Source organism: Lytechinus pictus, chromosome 7, assembly GCF_037042905.1.
Source record: "Lytechinus pictus isolate F3 Inbred chromosome 7, Lp3.0, whole genome shotgun sequence".
Taxonomy (NCBI): Eukaryota; Metazoa; Echinodermata; class Echinoidea; order Temnopleuroida; family Toxopneustidae; genus Lytechinus; species Lytechinus pictus.
The window spans coordinates 34,298,460-34,319,448 of record NC_087251.1 but is presented as its reverse complement, the minus strand read 5'-3'; the positions used below and the strand labels follow the sequence as shown (position 1 = coordinate 34,319,448).

Genomic DNA, 20,989 nt, shown 5'->3' with positions numbered 1-20,989 from the left:
GTCATGCATATAGTAAAAAAAAAATATGAATGTAGAATACCGTATGCAAATTACGTGATTAGAAGAAGGAGAAAAAAATAACCACAGCAAGCAGGTGCTTCTGTCGGGATACGCCTGTAAAACTATATTACTAAACAACTTTTTTTTAATAAAAAAAGGAAACACGTTAGTATCAATATTAATGCATTAAATGAATTAAAATGTAAAAGATATTTCTTTTAAGTACTCTTCATAATTGTGCTGCATGATGATGTTTTATATTTTATTTAAAATGCTTGTAATATGTCTATATATTACTTTGCTATAGGGGCATTATTTTTTTCTTCTAGTTTTTATGAATGCTTTTTTCGAGCCATGTTTTAGTTAAACAAGGCCGATGTTGTTTAAGGGACTCTATGTATAACTATTATCAATGTAACATTTTCCTTTTTTGTCATGCATGGTGAAAAATTAAGCAAACAAACAAAAAAAATATGATTAAAAATAGAAGGCAATATAGTTAAAATGCGTTGCTCAAGGGCCTTGCCGAGAATCGAACCCCAGAATTCCATAGTGCACATTGGTTAGGCAGCTTAGACCATACGGCCACCGTAATTCATACACCAGCCTCATATATACACATCCACATCCTCGCACACACACACCCTCCCTCATAAACATAATAAATACACATACGCACACGTACAAATCCCAAAATCACCTAGTTGGCATTTCTTTTTAAGTTCTCTCATTTTTTAACTCCAACACAAATTTACTTTAACGATAATAATCAACGCTATGACCCCATTTCATTATATGAAATAATATTTCGAATTCTAACCCTTTTATCTTCTTGTAAAATATTTTCGTAAATTATCCTTTCTTGATTCAAAATCACTTTTTTTTCTTTGGGGGGGGGGGGTTATTTGAGTTAGTATACACAATATCTTTCTACTTATACGAGCAACACTCATGAATATACATTTTATATAACTACATTTGCATGGGACCGTCCTATTCTATCATGAATAAAATGTTTTTCCTATACAGATAATTATACTGATAAATGTTTAAAACAATATGTCTGAATATACCTTTTTTTAATAAAGTACCATAATTTCAATTAACTGATTACTTGAAGAAATCTGCAAAACTGTTTAACGTGTCCCGTGCAATGAAATGAACTTAAAGTACTTGTAAATTCGACAAATCAATAATACATTAAGATGTGTTTAATAGTGAATTTGCGTGGTATAAAGATTATTTTGGCAAATATTGGTTCTTGGTCAACAAATCGTGTTGGAGTGTTTCATAGTGCAATCTTGACTGGGCCATACGGGACTGAAGGATTTAATTAAGAAAAGTAGCAAGCGTTCGATCTTGCCTTCATCCCTTTTAACTCGTCATCTCTCTCTCGTTCTCTTCCTCAATTTTCTTCTTTCATCTAGATTTTTTCTTCAAATGTTCCTCGCTCACTATCTACTTTTTACTCTCTCGGTCTCAATGGGCAAACGCGATCTCCAAAATTGCTCTTGCAAACAGACCCACTTCACCATCTGTGATTTTGCAACCGTCGTCCTCGTTTTACATCTAATGCCACTAATGTCACTCTCGCTTTTTCTTCTCGCCACTCAACTTGCGTCCACCGTGGAGAAAATGGCGTCGCTGCATATGCGATATGCATTCGTCGATACCTGACTTTTTCTTGGATTACGACAATCGAGTAGACACATTGCTTTTCTCTCTTTGCATGGGTTTTATGCGCATTGCGGCAAAACGAAGGGCTACGTCAGCGAGTGCATTGTGGGATAGGATTGCAGTGAAGTAATGTCGCATTGCAGTTGATCTATGGACCAATCAGAGATGCATATCTGTTGCCTTTCCCGCCTCAAATGCCGCCAGCAAAGATTCATCTTTTGCTAACTAAAATGGAAAATTGTATTTGATCTTTAACAGTAGGAAATATATTCTCAACCCGGTAAATCGACGAGCAATAATGACGAATGCAACGACGATAAATTTAGTAGGTACGAAAACAATAACCGATTCGTTCATAAACACTAATGGACATATTGACAGCATCCCGTAATATCGAATGCTTTATTTGAAATAAAGCAGTACACCCTGATGTAACCCTAAACGGGTGTGCTCTGTATTAATAATGTCTCAAGAAATTTGATTTTCCATTTTCCATTTTTCTTTCGTTTCTTTTAACAAGTTAGGCTGAACAGTTAACTTTGTTGTATCGGGTAAAGTAACTATAGATCTCCCATGAGTTAACTTAAAAAAAAAAAAAAAAAATCTGTTCCTCAGCTCATTAGATATTTTATAGATATCAATGCCTCAAAGAGTGAGAAGTTTCACTGAAACTTCTCACTCTTTGAGTGCATTTGCAGGAAGCTTATTGATTTTTCAGAATCAAACTTCACCATAAAGAATGCTAAATGCTCCAAATATTTCTGCACGACCCAATAATTTTCACACGAGGAGAGTTCATGAATTGATTTTTGTAATATCTTCATGGTATGCATGTTATGAACATTCATTATATCGAACAAAATTTTTTAAACTCAATTGATACTTTCCATGATGACTCTTCTGGAAAATGACTCTTCACTTCCAAAAGGTTACTCCTAGATGAATAAATCTACGTCAAAGGAAGGAAATACATAAATTCTAGAGGCATGTTCCTTCTCACATAAAGTTTAATGCATTTCAAGCAAACGCTTTGTTTTTCGTTGGTTTTTATTTTCATTAACTTCGTTTAACTCCACGCAGACCTTTTTTTTCTGAAGCATATTTGTCGATGATTTGATTTTGCCTATAAAATCTGTTAACAACACGGCTACATTCTTCTCTCTCGGAGAGCTCACACTTGCCCGCTTCCAGCCTTGCCTGATAAAACTCCATGATCACGGCGAGAGATTAGATTGTGAATTATTTATGAGTCTCATTTGCATAGGATAACTGAATATATAAGAAGGCAAGCGCTGCTTATGGGTATCTTCCGAGTATCTTTCGCCGCGTGCGCTATATTGGACATACAACGGGTGTTGCTCACTTACGTGGAACCATTACGACTAGGTTATTCTTCCTCTTTTCATCTCCTCTCAACATCCTCGCTTGCAGCTGTTAGCAGCAACACATCACTCCTTATAGTAATCAACCATCTACAACAATTGACAAAATGGTAAGTCATTTCTAAATATCTAAGATTTTAAAACCATACTTGCTTCCGAAAATGTTATATAGATTTCTTGAATAATGATTTGACGTCTTAAAGTGCACACGCACATCGCGGATGACTTAACCCCTCTAAATCGATCATACGGATAAGGTTAACTAAATTAATTCGATAAATGATCACACATTGCATCATTTCGTGATTTTTACAATGAAGTATTAAGCACAAAAAGCACCATAATACTGAGGATGGATGGCGTAGGAGCTTAATTTGTGTTACTAGATGGTAGAAGGATGCGAGCAGCCACTAATCGATGTTAGATGCAACCTCACGGCGCCTTCTTGTACACTTTGACTCTTTGAGTGTCAGAGGCGAGGGATAATGTGAAACAGATAGCTCCTCTCGACACTCCCGGCTAGTCTTGCAGACAACAACGTGTGTCTGTTAACTTAAGCATTACTTTGTAGGATATCATTACAAAAAGTGATGAACATTAATGTGGGTGATTATTAAATTTTGCTTTTATGCACGATCGACCTTTAAAGATTTATTTTAAAATATCATTACAAAAAGTAAAGACCATCGTTCATATTTCGTGTGACCATTTTGATAATCCTGTAAAGGATGATAGAGAAGAAAAATAACTCTTTAAGATATGATGCAGTATTGCATAAACATATTATGATAAAAAAGACTAATTAAGAATTGATTTGATCAGTAAGTATATATATGCTCTTAATATATACATAATTACTTATCTGTTCCTAGAAGTGTGTACAATCTTTACAGCATAGACCCATCAGAGAACAGTTAAACTATAGGACAAATATGTACCCTATATACTCTTAATTGGTCCATAAAGTTGTACTTAATCTGTTTTTCTTGCTCCTGAAACTACGTTAACAATTAAGATTTTGTACAGCCAAAAGACCTATAGTGTAGGCCAAAAATTGTTCGACTGTTTAAGACAATAGCGACTTGACATTTGAAAACAATGGATCCATGTACGAATGACTCCACCGTTCACCAAGTGTGGTAACAAAATGTCAGAAATAAATGACTCGACACATTCATGGCTAGTATAGGTGCGACTGAAATCTATTTACTTATACGATAACCAGTGTTTGTAGTCCCCAAATCTAGCAGTCTAATTACAAGAACATAGATATAAGAAGTTGGACGTTCGATCTTAAATTAACAAGAAGCTCAAATACTGCATTCGGCATTAACCTACATCTCAGGCATGTTTGAAACGGCATGACTTGATATTTTTTGTGGTTGATTTAAAATCAATGCTGATTAAATAAAAAAAAAGCAATTTTTAAGATACAACTCTGCATGGATTCGAGCACTTAAGACAACAAATTCATACTGCAAAATTAAACGAATTTCAACGGTCTGGAACGAACATAATTATGAAAAAAGCCTTTGGGATATAATATCGAAACATGCATGTAAATGAAAGAGAGAGAGAGAGGGGGCTATATGGGGGTCTAATTCAGCTGTACTCTAATGTAATCAAAGTCAAGCGCTCTTCAATTTTATTTGCGTTTATCGATTGTCTGGATTCTCTGGAACCAAACAAAAGGTTACTTTTATCACATGAGATCTTTCATTCGAAATCCAGAAACAACTATATTCCCTTTCATGACTCACAAAGTTCGTGGGAGGTGGTCCACGTACCTGGATGAAAAGAATATGATTCAATAGGAAAATTGAATAAATAAACCCATTCTACATGTCTGGTAAAGCCGAATTTTGTCCTTAAGTGGGATTCAGTCATAATTATGTTGTATTATTCTCAATATGAGTGAATTAGAGCTCCGAAATAAGATACCATGTCAACATCACGTGATTTATACTATTTTATTTTAGAAAGGTAGGTTGTACATATTTAAACCTCATAGAAAGAAAAACATACATTTCTTATACACTTTACCTAAAAAAGGGAACTGTTTATAATGTAATACGTAAATAACATATTCCATATAAACATATACAAATACAGGAACCATTATAAACAGACTATATACATAGTAATATTGCATAACTTTGCTATATATACCCTTTTCTAATTGAATTCATGTCAATTATTACCAATTACCAAGCCACACCTGCTCAAACCATTCAACATCAACGTGAACTCACGGGGACCAAAGCTGATAATTATCTCGAAACATTGATGGGTCTTCCAGTTGCCCTAATAAGGTCATCTCATTGTGGTCTTTGCATAATATTCGGCACTTCATATAGGTTATTCATAATAAGGATATCCGGTAAAGATATCAAATAATTTTGGGTAGTTGTACCTTGAAATAAATTTTGGCTGTTGAAAATTATGAACCGTGTCCGAACGCGGATAGAAAATACAAAAAAGTTATGCTACAGTTACACCGACGAAACGGACTCCCAACCGACCGATAATTTTCCATTAGAAATATTTTAATAACTTTGTTCGATCTGGACCTGGCTTGACCATGTGACTCAAGGTACATAAAAAATGGCGGGTTTGTCAGAAAGTTCATAGGACACTTGCTCTCCAAACTGTTCACATTAGTTGACAGGATAGGCTGAATGATCTTAGCATGATCCGAAAATGTGCAAATTTGTAAAATTTCTCCTCTACATGTTTAAAAAGTTTTAATGGGAAGTTGCATTTTTTTTTCTTTAGATTTGTTAATGGCACTGCTTGGAGCAAATAAGCTTATCTCATAATCACTTCTATTCCTTCTATTCGATATAATACCTTTATCATTCATATTACCAAATTATTCATTGTTGCTTTTTTTAATATAGTGTTTAAAATATTTCTTAGCATAGATTTAGACGTTCATGTGTATGACTTGAATCGTATCCCCCAATTCTGAATATGTCAAACAATATTTCAAGGATCGTTGTGAAAGGAAGAATTCTAAAAAAAAAGGAAGAAAATAAAAACTCCTACGTCAACTCATTTTGTAGAAATGTACCTTGATAAGAAATCGGCTCTTCAAATCCGAATTAATCTTTTTGACATTTACGGCAAACTTCCATCAACGTCCATCGTCAAATCAAACTAAATATCACTTCATGAAATGAGGATATTTTAGACTTGAACGAAAGTCTTAAATGCGTAGGCCTGTTTTCGTTTTTATTTTAAGTGTATGTTACATGATTTGGTGAAGAATCGATAACAAAGAGGACAAATAAATTATCCTCAATCAGACATGTAAAAAAAATGTTTAAATTACTAAAAAGATGTAGTATAAAGTATAAAGACAAAGTATGTTGAAAAGACCATAATTGGTTTTGTGGACAGAAAATGTACAAGAATAATCCTTATTCCTTATTTTTAACATTTCCCTGAGCAAATAAAGCTTTTCATATGTCATCCTTTCATTCGTTATTTTTATCCCACATTCATGAATATTATGGACCTAGACAAATTTTGTAATCAAATTCTTGGGAATATAGCCCAGTTTTGAATAATTTATGTTATCTTATAGACATATCGCCCATATTAATATCCCAATATCAAGTTTTATAAAACTGCTTGATTACGTAGAAATATTTTACCCTCGGAAAATAAAATGAATCTCCCCAAAACAATTGAATACTTTCGATGGTCAACAGAAAAGTGAAATTGATTTAGTCCCCATTTCTCTCGCAACTTAAATAATATTTGTATCATCCTGCCGTGCAGGGACAGATGATGGTAGAATTAGCCATCCAGTTTGCCTGTGGCTCCTAAAGTGCTTAAAAGCTTTATCCTACTGCGATGTATTTGTAGAGATAACATGATTCTTAATAAGAAAGTGGAATCATGGTGTTGGAATTATCAGGAAAAGATAAAGGGGTATGGCCAAAAGCGATGCATGCCTTAGCAGGTTCAATTAATTTGGATGCCAAGGGGAAATTCGATATCTCCAACTCTCTAGATGAAGAATGTTTTATCGCACTATTTTATCGCATTAATTAATTGATACAAAGTAAGTTGAGAGCAAGAGACGTTATCTCATCTTACATAAGGTAAGATTTATCGAACAGTGATACTAGTCAAATGTAAATTGATGTTAATCCATTACTTCTTTCTTAAATGACACAGGTGATTACTTCATGGCTTCATTTGTGATTGATTTTACATTCATATTATATGCTATTTATATATTTATTACTTTAATAAAGTTTTCCCTGATTCGTATTATGTTGAAATGAAATACATGAAATCAAATTTACATTGAGGATGCCGTATTCATAGAACCTCTGGCATGTTTTAGTTTTGCCAAATTAACAAATTTCGGATAAATCTTGATTCTAATACATTATCCATTGTTCAATTGGGTACAAAAGCTCTGTTATCTATATTTTTTTAGCTTTAACTTTTTTTATGTTACAGAATATGAGAGAATCGAATTTATTGCAAAAATATGCAAGAACATAATTTCCTTAAGAGGGAGGCTTACTCCAATAAAAGGTTGACTTTTCTCTTTTTTTATTCAAATCAAGTTATAGTTAGACTTGAGGTGCCCTTTTATTCATGCTACTGTTAATTCTAATTTTTGATTTTGTTTATTTTCCACTCCAGGCAGATCAACTCACAGAAGAACAGATTGCTGGTAAGTATACTCTCACTATATGCTGTTGACAATTACTGCCAAATATTTTCAAAGCTTATAACCGATTTCGAGGTCTACTGACATACCATAAAAATTGACGATTCATGATTTCAAACATTTTTGTTTTCATTTCCTCATAGAATTAGGCCAAAAGGAAAACGTGCAAAAGAATGGAAGCAATAAAATAGAATTATCATGAGAGATATTCACTCATTTTATTCTTACATGCGCTATGTAGAGGTGTCGGAAATAAACAGGACACAATACGATTTCAGTGTTATATACTTTCTATCATAATGGAATATGAGACTATGTCATTGCCCGAGGCAGTCATCTTCGTTGTAAAATAAGGAAACTATAATAGATTCGCCTTGTTGATGAGAGTGATGAAATACAAGTATGGCTCAAGGCTCTTTTACGGCACTCATACAATGTTCCCAACAGTGTGTAGGTGTTGAATTAATATGTTTTGACAGCCTTTGTGAGGGAAGCACTTCGGTTACCGTCAAGCACGCCATCAGCTGAATACATTATAGTCTGCTTACGCTTCTTTTGAAGATAAAAACAATGCCTGGAACTCATACATTATTTTGGCACTCACTTAATAGACTGTATTGGTAGAAGCTATTTGTGGAAAACGGTATGATGAAATCATAAAGAGAAATTCAAAGGCATTTGACAAGCACTCTGTCATTTTGATAATCTTGGAAACCAAGTGGGTTTATATAGAATATAAATCGTACTGTGATGACCGTTATTTTGGGAACCTATTTAGTAAATATATCTAGACAATAAAGAAAAAACATCAGAGCTTCTTACCTTAGACTCAGTGTCATGATAGGACGCAATAATCAACTTTCTCTTTTGGAAAATCTGGTACACGTTTTTCCATTTTCGTACCTTTCCTGCTTCTAATGGTATCTTGTAAAACAGAAAAGGGTAGAAAAATAATATTTCATACTTCCCATGCTCTTTCCATAAAAACTAAAGAACATTCTTTAAATACATTTTTATTTTATATAGAAGGCACTGTAAATGATAGTAAAGAGAAAAAAGAATCTTTGAAATATATATTGTTCATGTTGGGACAAGGTTTTAAAATGAGTATGAAACTGAATATGGCTAAATATGGCAATTCCTAGGAAACATTCATCTGCTGATATTGTCTTTGTTTGTCATAAATCACGTGTGTCAAGCGAAGGACAGTTGCACTTTGATAGCAACTCGACCCTGGTTACACAAATAAAAATAGATTGAATATGATATTCTTTTTCAACTTTGACTAAATGAATAAACCCTAACTCGCCTCTAAGATCAACCTTAAAACCAATAGATATATAAGATTAATAAAATCCCTATATTTGTTGACGATCTCCGTGGCTAACAGTACGATGTAACATACGATGTCACATCTAAGATTCGCGGTATATGCAAATTATTGTAAAAGTAGAGCCTCAGTAAATCCAGAGACGAAGAAGGGAAAAAACCATAAACGATTGTGCAACACAAACATAAACAAAATAATAATCATGTTACTACTTTATTATGGAATACAACAACATACACATTTTCACCTTGTTAATGGACAGAGAAATTTCATAAATGTTTGTGTACGCACAGAAAAGTGGATATTGTTTATAAGGGACATGTGATTAAATACATAACGAAGAGAAAGAAAAGGAGAAAGAAAATTAGGTATAAGCAGAGTGTATGTGTGTGATAGAGAGAGAGAGAAAGGGGGTTGAATGGGGAGGAATGGAGGTAAGAGGGGAAAAGTCGGAATTTGTGGTTGTATTTGTAAATTAGCATATAAATATATCGAGTAATAAGGCAAGAGAGAATGAGAGAGAGAGAGAAGGGGTGGAAATAAGCATGAATGTGTGCGTACATATGCGTTCTGAATGTGTAGGTCATATTTCCCCAACACACACACACACACACACACAGTCTCATTCTCCCTCAACCCCTCATTCATTGAGAAAGAGAGATAGAAAGAACGAGAAGGGTTGTTAGCGAATGGGTGTTAGTGTGGGAGGGTGGGTGTGTGTGGGTGCGTGTGCGTGCGTGCCTGTCTGTGTATTTGCATGTAAATGTAATGAGGTCAGAAAGTAAGACGCGTATTACAAAAGAAAAGGGAACAGAAAAAGAGAAAGAGAAATAATCTTAACGTGTTTGTGCGTAAGTGTGCGTGGCGTGTTTATAATTTGCACGTAAATGTATTAAGGTAAGAAAGTAAGTCGCGTTAGGAGAGATAGAAAGGCTTGGGAGATATATCAAGGGTAAGCCATTGTGACGTCAGAGCCTAACGTCTTGACTCCCAGGTTAATTCGTAACCCATTAGCAGCTTTAAAGATGGTATCAGACCTGATTGCGAGAGGTATAAATAAACAGAATTAGGATGAACTGTTCGCTTACTTCCATGACTCTGTCAATCAGGAAAGGGGATTTGAAGCTCAATAAACCAAGGGGTCGCATACAAATACGGTCTATCCCCAATTTGCGATTCTCTTGATGGGATATGGATTTTGCGGCTTTTATTTCACGGTAGGTGGTTAGTGATATATTCAATTCAGATTCCCTGGGTATATAGAAAACGAGATATACCAAATTTGTTAAAATACGCATTGCATTTCTTTTGGTTAAGATGTAATTGAGATATTTAAAATATATATCAATTTGCATCTGTTTCAGAAACGGATATTCAACGAATAATGAATTACAGGTCTATAATTATGCACAAGAGGAAAGAAACAATCGAACATGAGCAACACTATTTTCAGTATTAGTTAAATCACAAAGAACAAGACAGGTCTCTAGGTACAGAAACATGGGAAACAGGTTAATATCTTCCTTAGATCAGTATGGTATAATGCAAGACTCTAACGCTTTCCTTCTATCTTCGTATCGATATTAGATTTCTCTTTTTTATATGTGAAATTATGTGATATTCGTAAACATTTTTTTATATATTTTCAGAAAAAAATCTTCCAAATGGCGAAAATAATGTCATACGGGTATTATCAATATCAAACTGTCTTTTTTATGAGTGACAGATATTCACATCATTTCAGTAGGCATTGGTTCTTTTTCACAAGTAAAATGCTATTTCTAATGGTTATTTTTTTCTATGGATAGCTTTGATTTTTGAAGTTTACATGTAAATTAAAGAAAGTGAGAGGAGAAAAAGGATCTAGAAAGATAGACAGATAGATATATTGACGGATAGATAGATACACTGTAAATCTCCAACGAAAAAAAAATCAGGTTCGGTTGTGAATAGTGACAAGCCCCATATTGGATTTATTTACAATCTTAATGATTAACTTTTGAATTATTTCAAATGATCTGAATTCAAATCTTTTTGCTTTCTATCTAAATTTACTTAATTCGAAATCTAATATTCGACTGGTCACTATTTGCAGACAAATCTGGATTTATTTTAAATCCTTGGAATTTTAAGCGTATAAGAGAGAGGGGAGAGTGAGAGAGAGGGTAAGATTGAAAAGAAGATTTGTTGCCGGTACTGTGGTTTTTCAGCCCAAAATAGCATTTTATCCTCAGGCAACTCATCGGGTTCGGTACGTAGTGTAATACGATTCATTTGACTTCCTCGCAGATGAATATACTCGTGAATACATAAAGAAAAATAGTGGCTTTGTCTAATGGAAAGATCAGGTGAAAATTTTACCTCTCCACGACCTTATCGCATCTAAATTTACTTGTCATTTCTTAAAGATGACCTGAGGAACTTTCATTAAACAAATAATCAGTAATTTTCAATGACAGGTGTTACAAGTTATTATCAATTATTGCATCTAATTGGCCGAGAGCAATTAGTCAGTGAAAATCTCCAAAAATGTATGTTGATTAAATGCTCCCCAATCGTATTTGGGATATCATTATTTTCAAAGATCTCATGCTTGCGCCATGTTCCTTGAATAAAAATCAAATTATCAAATCGTGATGTTTTTTTGAGATTTTATTTTTTTAAATAATATGTCTCCGGGGTTGTTTGATAATGAAATCGGTGCTTTGTCTTTCATGGTGCTATGTTGGTCATGTTTAAAGCTCACGAAGACAATGATGACGCCTCTAAAGGGGATGTGGAAAGGCAGCAGATGCATGGGTGAAAAATAATGCCAATGGATTTCGAGGAATGTAATATAAAATATAGAGAGATGATCTTAATCAGATTGTTTCAAAGGAACTCTGTAAGCAATGGCGAAAACAATCCAAGCAATAAAAATTTACAATATTTCTACCGTAATTTAAACCACGTCTAACGATTTATTGTATAATTTTGGCGTTTTTCCCCAAAGTCTATCCATTACTCTCTTGAAGCAAATATCAGTTGAATCGAATCTATAAGCAGTTCAAGAACACGCGCGGTGTATTTGAACTACTGTAGATATTGGAAGGCTTGGTAGGAGCAGCTGATCACCTTCACAATATCACACCACAGTTTAACCCTCCTCATCAGACTCGGAAATTGAAAAGCGGAGTCGTCAAGGAACCGTCCGGGTCTCGGCCTATATTTTTTCATTATTCCGTCTTGGCGAGTAACAGGGGTGATTTATCAAGATAACGCATGGGCCTTCACGTCTCCAAGACACACCTTAACTCTTCCTGTCCTACCTCATCTCCTCAAAGATAGATCATCACCTCTTGACGCCGCCAGGTGTGTTCCCCCTGCTGATAAAAACGAAGTTGGTTTTCGACAGAGTTATGTTTTATGTGGCGTCTTAGAGCAGTAGCATGCATCAAAAAAGTTTGAAAAAATACTATCAGCAGCATATTTTTAATATCAATTTCATTCACAAATTATTTGATTTGAAAAAAAATCTTCGGAAAAAAGCACAATGAAAAAAAAACTTTTTATCTATGTACAATATTTATGGAAGTCGTGTGTGTGTATTTGAGTTTTGTCAAGCGTGTATCAATCAGATATGATTATTTACGTCTGGGACCGACCTTTAACGTCACCATCCAAAAGACGTGACCAGGGCTCGAACCTCGAACCTCTGCATCAATTTGTAACTTCCCCGCATAGCTTGGATTACAGGCGCACGCCACAACGCCCAGTTCTTGTCACCATAGAAACACATGAAATGTATGGTTTTAAGAGAAATAGTTAGTAAATGATACTGATATCATAAGTGTTGCACTTATGGGTTGCACAAATATGAATGCCTCTCTTGAGTTTCAGTAAATCCCTTTAAAAGCGTTTGGTTCTGCTCCAGTTTATAACTACACACTAATTATGAATGTGCCTGTGCTATTGTTCTAAAAACTGTTTAAGGTGGGCATGGTGGGAAATGATTAAAAAGGGGACTAATATAGTTGATGTATTTTGCGATTTTATTTGTAAATTTATTTTTTGGAGACCTCGACTGAAGTAAAGCCAAATACGTATTTTTGTACTTTTATCATTAAAAAAAAAACATTTTCCAAGAATGGAAAGGCTGAAATTTTAGCGTATCATCTATGTTTGTGGCTTTCTGCTATGCAAGCGCTTTATTTGCAAGACCATTTTGAAATGAAATACAAACATTTTAAGTGCGCAAATTATCTTCAAGCGTGAAATATAGATTTTCTCAAAAAAATAACAAATAAAAAATTACCAAATAAACAAAAATACAGTCATTACACATTTGAAAGATCTAAATCTTTAAAGACATTATGCCAAAAATAATTCGCATTATTGAATCTTTAACAAAGCTTAAAAACAGAAAACATGAGAAACAGAGAGAGTATGATAAAAACAACATGTGTGTTATTGTGGCTGTGTGTGCGGTTTCTAACATGTTTTAGGTGCGGTTGTGTGTGACGTGTGTGACAGAGAGTAAGCGGAATAGAGGGAGGCTAGAGAGGAGAAAGGGAGATGGCGAAAGAGAGGGGAAAGAGGGATAGGGGAAGGGTGGAGGTTGCGAAAAGGGGAAAGAAATAACGACCATGAGGAGAAATAGGGGGAGGGGAATAGCAAGAAAGGGTGGGGTTGTGGAGAATGGGAGAGAAATAAAGATGAAGTACCTTGATTGCATGGAAATGGAATACGACAGAGCACATTTATTACTTCAGACTCTTGAGTTTTGATCAAGCTAGAAGTGGAAGCTACGGTATAGAGGAGTAAGCAAACATGAAATAGCTTTCACAAGTGGTCTCGCTCATTCTCCTCGATTCAGCTATGCATAGAAAAAGATCAACGTCATTGATGTCTGTTCGCATAGTCGGGTACAATTGGGGGCATTACTAGGCAATGGAAAATAGTTTTCTTTCTTTCTATTTGCCTTACAAGGTAAAATACTGTATACAACCCGGTTTGATATTGATGAATAATCTTTGTTTTAAAAAGGTTTCAAATAGAAAAATCGATGTTCAATACAACAAATTATTACTTAAAAGGTGAAAATTTGTGTTAGATTTTTTATAAATATTTTCTCAAACTCTTTGAGAACAACCCTGAATTCATAATTATGGAAAAACCAGGTTGACTAGATTTATACTGCCATATTAATAATATTGATTTTGTTTAATTTTGTTTTAAACGTGGATCAATTTCAGGGGGTATTACATGTATGAAGAGCAAGGTTCTTTGAACACGTCAAGACTTATATATCCAGAAACATTATAATTATTTCAAAAATAAATCAGTCTTTTCAACCATATTTCGTCAATACATGGGCGTTGATAATTGGGTTGGGGAAACGTGTTTCCTTTGACGCCCCCAAAATCTCAGAAAATCACCACGCATGTTTCAATGTTTACTGCTTTTGGAAGACCCCGATTAAAACAATTTTGTATAGAGAGAAATACATACAATTTAAACACTAGAAAACTTCATTACAAAGGCTGTAATGTCTAGAAATGAATACATAACACAGCCATGTTGTATAATTATGGTCATATTTGTATCTTCCAACTTCAAGGAGGCTTTCTTCCTTATGAAACAGGGCCTGAACTCTCATTTTGTAGCTGAATCCCTTAATATTTTATCATATTTGTATCTTCCAGAGTTCAAGAAGGCTTTCTCCTTTATAAAACTGGGCCACATCTTTCTAACTTCCTAGCTTCATCCCTTGATCTTTGTATCTTCCAGAGTTCAAGAAGGCTTTCTCCTTTATAAAACTGGGCCCTATCTTTCTAACTTCATAGCTCCATCCCTTGATCTTTAATCTTCTTTTGTATCTTCCAGAGTTCAAGGAGGCCTTCTCCTTGTTTGACAAGGATGGTGATGGTACGATCACGACCAAGGAGTTGGGTACCGTCATGAGATCACTTGGTCAGAACCCTACAGAGGCTGAACTACAGGACATGATCAACGAGGTCGATGCTGATGGTACGTCATTTTATTTGCATGGAATATATTTTTATTTAGCAAGTGAAATATTATGAAACATGTATACAGAAGCTTTGAAAAGGTTTAATAAACCCGTACAAGACTGCATTTCTGGTGCCTGTGTAGGCTAAGTCATGAGGTGTTACCTCTATTTTAACTTTGCATTATCTATATTAGTTATCACAGTAACAAATTTGTAGTTTTAAATTTTCATAAAAAAAGCCTTTCATCCATACAGCTAGTTTCAAGATACTCATCCCCGGAAAAAAATAGCAACATACATTGAAACATGAAAAAAGCCCATGATATATATATATATATTCATATTTTGGCATATATCAGAACGAGATGGTGATATGGTAATAACAATGCCACAATTATTCTTTCATTGTTTGTAATCAACGTAATAACCTATCACTTTAATTTCGAAAATACATGCATGTTTGTGCTTTTTTGGCGAAATTGACACTCTTCCGGGACAGATTTAGTTTATAAAAAAAAACACAAAATAACCAGTGAGGGATATTCAGAAAAATAGTAATTGAAACAAAATGATATTAATATTTCAATAGGACCTTTATCAAACTTAAGAAATATTTTGTTTATGCTCCTTTCCCATATCTTTGTTGCCATGCAGGGTAAAGATAAAATTCATCCCAGTTTTTATTCAAGAAAGAGTGCGCATTTTGAAGTTCAGAGAGACTGACATCAAACAGTCATGTTATACAAAATATTAATCTCTATAAACAGTTCACGTGTAGGCCTGTTACAGTTTTTGTACAAATAGAAATATATTACTAAACTGAAATCTACATGCTTGCTTTAATTTTTAATAATTTAACTAGTCATTGATGGGATTTAGTTGTCGCCAATTTAGCTGCCGAATAGTCAAGAAAAAGATTGGTAATTTTCATCTGTAAATACGCATTGATTTAAGATATTTATGACTGAATTACCAGGCACGACTTGAATACAGTTCAATAAAACTTGTGCTTGTCATGCCAAATCATTCATGAAAAGCTCAGTCGATCAGACATAAAGGAGGCCGGTCATCCATTTGACTTTTCTTGGGTTTTTTAAAGACCATTAGTGATCAATATATTTTTGTTTTATCACCTCCTTCTTAATCATTGCCCCTAAATGCATGAAAAGGTTCCTAGTCCATTAATTGACCAATATTTGTCACGAAAATCAGTGACACGCGATTAATTGAGACATTTATTTTCATTTTAAATATAGAAATCAAGTTTGAAAGCTTGATTTTTACCTTCTGGGCAACGATTCTACCGGGTTTTTTTTTCCTAATTTAAGATTTGAAAGAAGAAAATTTGAATGTTGGAAGTCATCCTTCCTTACACGTCATGTAATAAATTGTATGAATGATAAAACGATTGGCCTAACGAACGTTGAATTCATCTCACTCCTCTCTCGTCCACAACATACACACCCATACACACTTCCTTGTAAACATATCAGCTACAAATACATCTACACATACACACACAGTCACCCATCCCACATGAATCATATATTACTGTCTTCCTCTCTCTCTCTTCCATCTCTCATGCCATTCCCCCCTCTCTCTCTCCTTTTATCTTGCTCTCTCTTTCTTTCTTTCTTACATACCCTATTTCCACTCCATTTCTCGTTTTATAACCACCGTCCTTTTCGTATTTTTCCATTTCCTTTTTAGGTAACGGAACGATCGACTTCCCAGAATTCCTTACGATGATGGCGAGGAAGATGAAGGAGACTGATAGTGAGGAGGAGATCAGAGAAGCATTCAGGGTCTTCGACAAGGATGGCAACGGTTATATCAGGTTAGAGCATTGCAACACCTATCCATAATTTCAGAAGCAATGATTTTTTTTAAGAATTACAACCAAAAGACGCTAAAATATTCTTATATTCGAAAATAACGGCTCATCTGAACAAAGCTTGCATGAGCTTACGCATTAATGGAAAAGTGGTGTTAAGGGTTATCTCTAATTCGTAAGTTTTGTATATTTCGGATTAAAACTGGCAAAAAAGTATGAGGTGGTGGGAATATCCTTCTAAATTTGATTTAGCGCCTTACCCCCTCCCAAATTTATCAACAGCTTTGGGGCTGCGTGCATGGATGGTATTATGATTTGTGATAAGAGGACTACTATGATTCGTAATAGAATTTGTTAACAAATTTCGGGTTCGAATGGGTCCAAATTTATGGCTCGTCTGAAACTTGAATTGATGAAGTTTCGGTGAGATAATCGGAGAATAATCTGGGCCTGTAGCATAAACATTAACCATTAAAAAACTCCCGTAAAGTTGATCACTCCGGTTAGCACAATTCTGACAAAGAATTGAAGAGAGAAAAACTCTGAGGTAAAATAACCCGAGCTTTGTCAGGTTAAAAAATATGTTAATGCAATAATGACATGGTTTCATATTAGTTAAGGAGTTCGTTACAGAAAGCATTGTCATTAAACACAACTCCACAACTTGATTTTCAACTCTTTCTAGGCGGGTCACTGATTTCAAACCTGAAGTTTGACATTAACCAGAAGCTGTAGAAAATCACACTTTAACATGATTCAGAATACCGAATATGCTTATGAATTATTCACCTTTTGGATCTATATTTATTGAGATAATTTTTCTGCATAAATATCTTTGAAGAAAATGATTTTTATGTAGTACACTTCACAAAATAATGCCGCAATGATTTTAGAAATGTTATGAAATTGTTAGTTAGACCATGGACCTACTATGTTTAGACTTGACGTTACATTGATGGGATTTGTCGCTAATTTAAATGACGAATAATCAAGAAAAAGATTTGTCATCCGTAAATACGCATAGATTTAAGATATTTATAACTGAATTACCAGGCACGACTTGAACACAGTTCAATCAAACTCTGTTCTTGTCATGCCAAATCACTCATGAAAAGCTCAGTCGATCAGACATAAAGGAGGCCGGTCATCCATTTTACTTTTCTTGCTTTTTAAAGACCATTAGTGATTAATATATTTTTGTTTTATCACCTCCTTCTTGGACCTACTATGGTTAGACTTGACGTCACAGAATCATAATTATGATGCCATGTTACAGTTGTAGAATTTGGTGTTGAGAAAATAAAGCAAATCTTTTAATTTTTCGAGAACGCTCTCTTTTTTATCAGTGCTGCAGAATTACGTCATGTGATGACGAATCTTGGTGAGAAGTTAACAGACGAAGAGGTCGATGAGATGATCAGGGAAGCCGACATCGACGGTGACGGACAAGTTAATTATGAAGGTATTATCTAAAAATATCATTTGTATAAAAATCATACGAGTTAGCTGTCAACATTGTCTTTTGAATGAATATTAATTTCTATTTTTTGTGATTTGATTTATAGGTGAGTCCTCAACAATTTTAATTTCCTCTACGGATTTTTGAATATTAATGAAATCCTCTTATCATACCAAGGATTATTTTCTGTTGATATTAATTATTATTAAAAATGACTATGGGGTGGAAAATCAGATCGAATGCCTTTTTTATTGATACTATTACATTTCAAATTGTTTCACTAAGTACTCCATTGATTAATCTGTTTATAGAATATTTTTTCTTCTCCAAACGTCAAGGAATTGATAAAGATTACAATGATAAAGTGCAAGTGGAAAGTGAGATGCTCATTGATAGAATCGGTTATTTTGAGGGCTTTAACTTTAATAATCCCATAAGCAAGAGAAAGCATGCACATAGATAGGATAAATTGATATATTTTCAAACAAACAGGATACAATAGGTATGGCAGGCTTTAATCTTTAAATTGTCTGAATTTCTACTCTTGAATCTGTTCTTATCCCTATCCACCTCTCTATCCCTTTGGTACCCATTCTCTTACTTTCCGTTTTTAGGGTGACAATGATATAGTGACGATCGCATAATTTGTCCATATGTATGGATCGTAATCTTCTTGCATTTTATTTTTTCTTACATTTTCAGAATTCGTCACCATGATGACTTCAAAGTGAGGTTGGTCAGATACGACGTCACTTCCGGCCGTTTGTCAACCAGCACCAGCCGTGACATCGGTGTTGCCATTTTGCGGAGGGCTTTCATATTTGACGGACAAACAATTCCCGAATTCTATTGCACTTTTAATGTCAGAAGAAACCACAAATTACCAAGAAAACTATCGCAAAACCTCCATGGTTTTTCGCGCTGTATTTTCGTGAGATTTCATCTATCAAAGTCACGGAGCTGGATCTTGAGTGTGAGCAGCGCCGAGTGCACACACGTTGGCCCGAAGCAGAATCTGTATATAGACGATCGACCGCGTTCACATCCTCGTGATTATATAAAGTGGCAGAGATGTATTATACAATGAGGACTTATGTACATTACAGTATCACATCGTGCGTTCCAGTTGTTGTTGTTGTTTTTTTCAAAGGAATTTAATTATGTTGATGATATCCACCAAAATAAAAGACTTTATTGATTCGATGAAATTGAAATACAAAGACAAACGACTACGTCCCAGAATTGATTATTGATCAAATTTTTACTGATTTTCACATAATATTATATTTGTAACCCTATGTAGCAAACAGTTATTTTACGAGCAAGTGAACAATGGTGTATATCCCAGTCATTTGGAAACAGACTAGGCCTTACTACAAATGCTGACAGTAAACCAGGGTGCAAATTCTTCAGCTGAACCGATTCATTGCAAAAGTTACGGAGGGAAATCATGTCATTTAGACTATAATGTGCACCTCACAATTATACTCATGACTATTTACTCATTCCATGTGTTTAGCGAGAAAAAAAGTCATCAGTTTTGGAATAAAAAAAGGAATGTTTGAAAATCTTCTCGTGTGTTCATTCGTTTTTCTTCCTTTGTATTATATGTATATGCGGAGCTTCTACACCGGTGTCGATGATTCATCGTAATCGATCAAGCCCATATCCAACCAAACACATCTTTGAATGAATAAAGCAAAACCTGCGAGCAAAACAAACAAGCATTACGAACAAATATGACATAAAAATTGGCTGTGATACAAGAAAATCTGAAAATGTCTAAATTCGTTTAATTTTACACAACATTGACACAAGTGATAAGCAAATATGAGAGTAGAAGATCTCATCAACCCACTATTTATTTTTCATTTTATCGTCGGAAATACTAACTATAGGATATTGCAGAATATTTTTTAGAGTGTACAATTTCTTTAGTAAAGATGAAAGGGAAAATAATCATTACAAATACAATTTATCCATCTAACCGTCTACTCGCCAGTAATAAGGATTTTGCGTCTCAGCTAGTTGAGATTTAATTCGATGATCGAAGAGATTATTTAGATTTATATAGTGTGATATGGATATGGATTTGTGCGTTAGTAGAGAGTGTGTGAGATCATGGGGAAGAGAATTCTCCTTAAAGAAAAACAATTGATTCAAATCAGACGTTATATTACTGTTTCTGTTGATGGTAACTCCCGTAGGAACTCGGCAGGACAACTTTTTGCTGGTATAATGCCAAGCTGGTATATAACCAATTACCTATAAGATGGATTAATCAGTCATAGTGGCTGACCTTATAGACGGCAGATATTACTCTCAGGTCTTTTTATCAAAGTGGAGACAATGGCAGAGTGGGGATCGAACTCACAACCTTGCGATTATGAGTCCAATGCTCTAACCACTGGACCACATGACCCGTGAGATTGATCTCGACCCTTATCACTGAAATATATCAATTTGAATTACAAGGGTTTAAAATAAATCAAGATCTGTTATGAATAGCGACTAGCCAAATTGGATTTATTTTTAATCTTGAGGATTATCTTTTGAATTTGAAAAGATTTCAGTTCAAATCTTTACACTATATATTTAAATCAGCAAGGTTTGAATCTA

At 34.5% G+C, this 20,989-nt stretch overlaps 1 protein-coding gene across 2 annotated transcripts; it reads left to right on the top strand.

Moving 5' to 3' along the window:
* The first annotated feature begins 1,580 nt into the window (after positions 1–1,580).
* LOC129264511 (calmodulin) lies at positions 1,581–19,938 on the top strand. 2 transcript variants are annotated; one of them, XM_064102557.1, is made up of 7 exons: positions 1,790–2,006; positions 2,942–3,169; positions 7,728–7,758; positions 14,951–15,094; positions 16,788–16,914; positions 18,258–18,373; positions 19,073–19,938. In XM_064102557.1, exons 2-7 carry the CDS (start codon positions 3,167–3,169, stop codon positions 19,099–19,101), a joined length of 450 nt encoding a protein of 149 aa, XP_063958627.1. In that variant the 5' UTR covers positions 1,790–2,006; positions 2,942–3,166; the 3' UTR covers positions 19,102–19,938. The 2 variants fall into 2 exon arrangements, with proteins under 2 accessions (XP_063958626.1, XP_063958627.1); XM_064102556.1 differs by having other exon boundaries at positions 1,581–3,169.
* Positions 19,939–20,989: the final 1,051 nt, after the last annotated feature.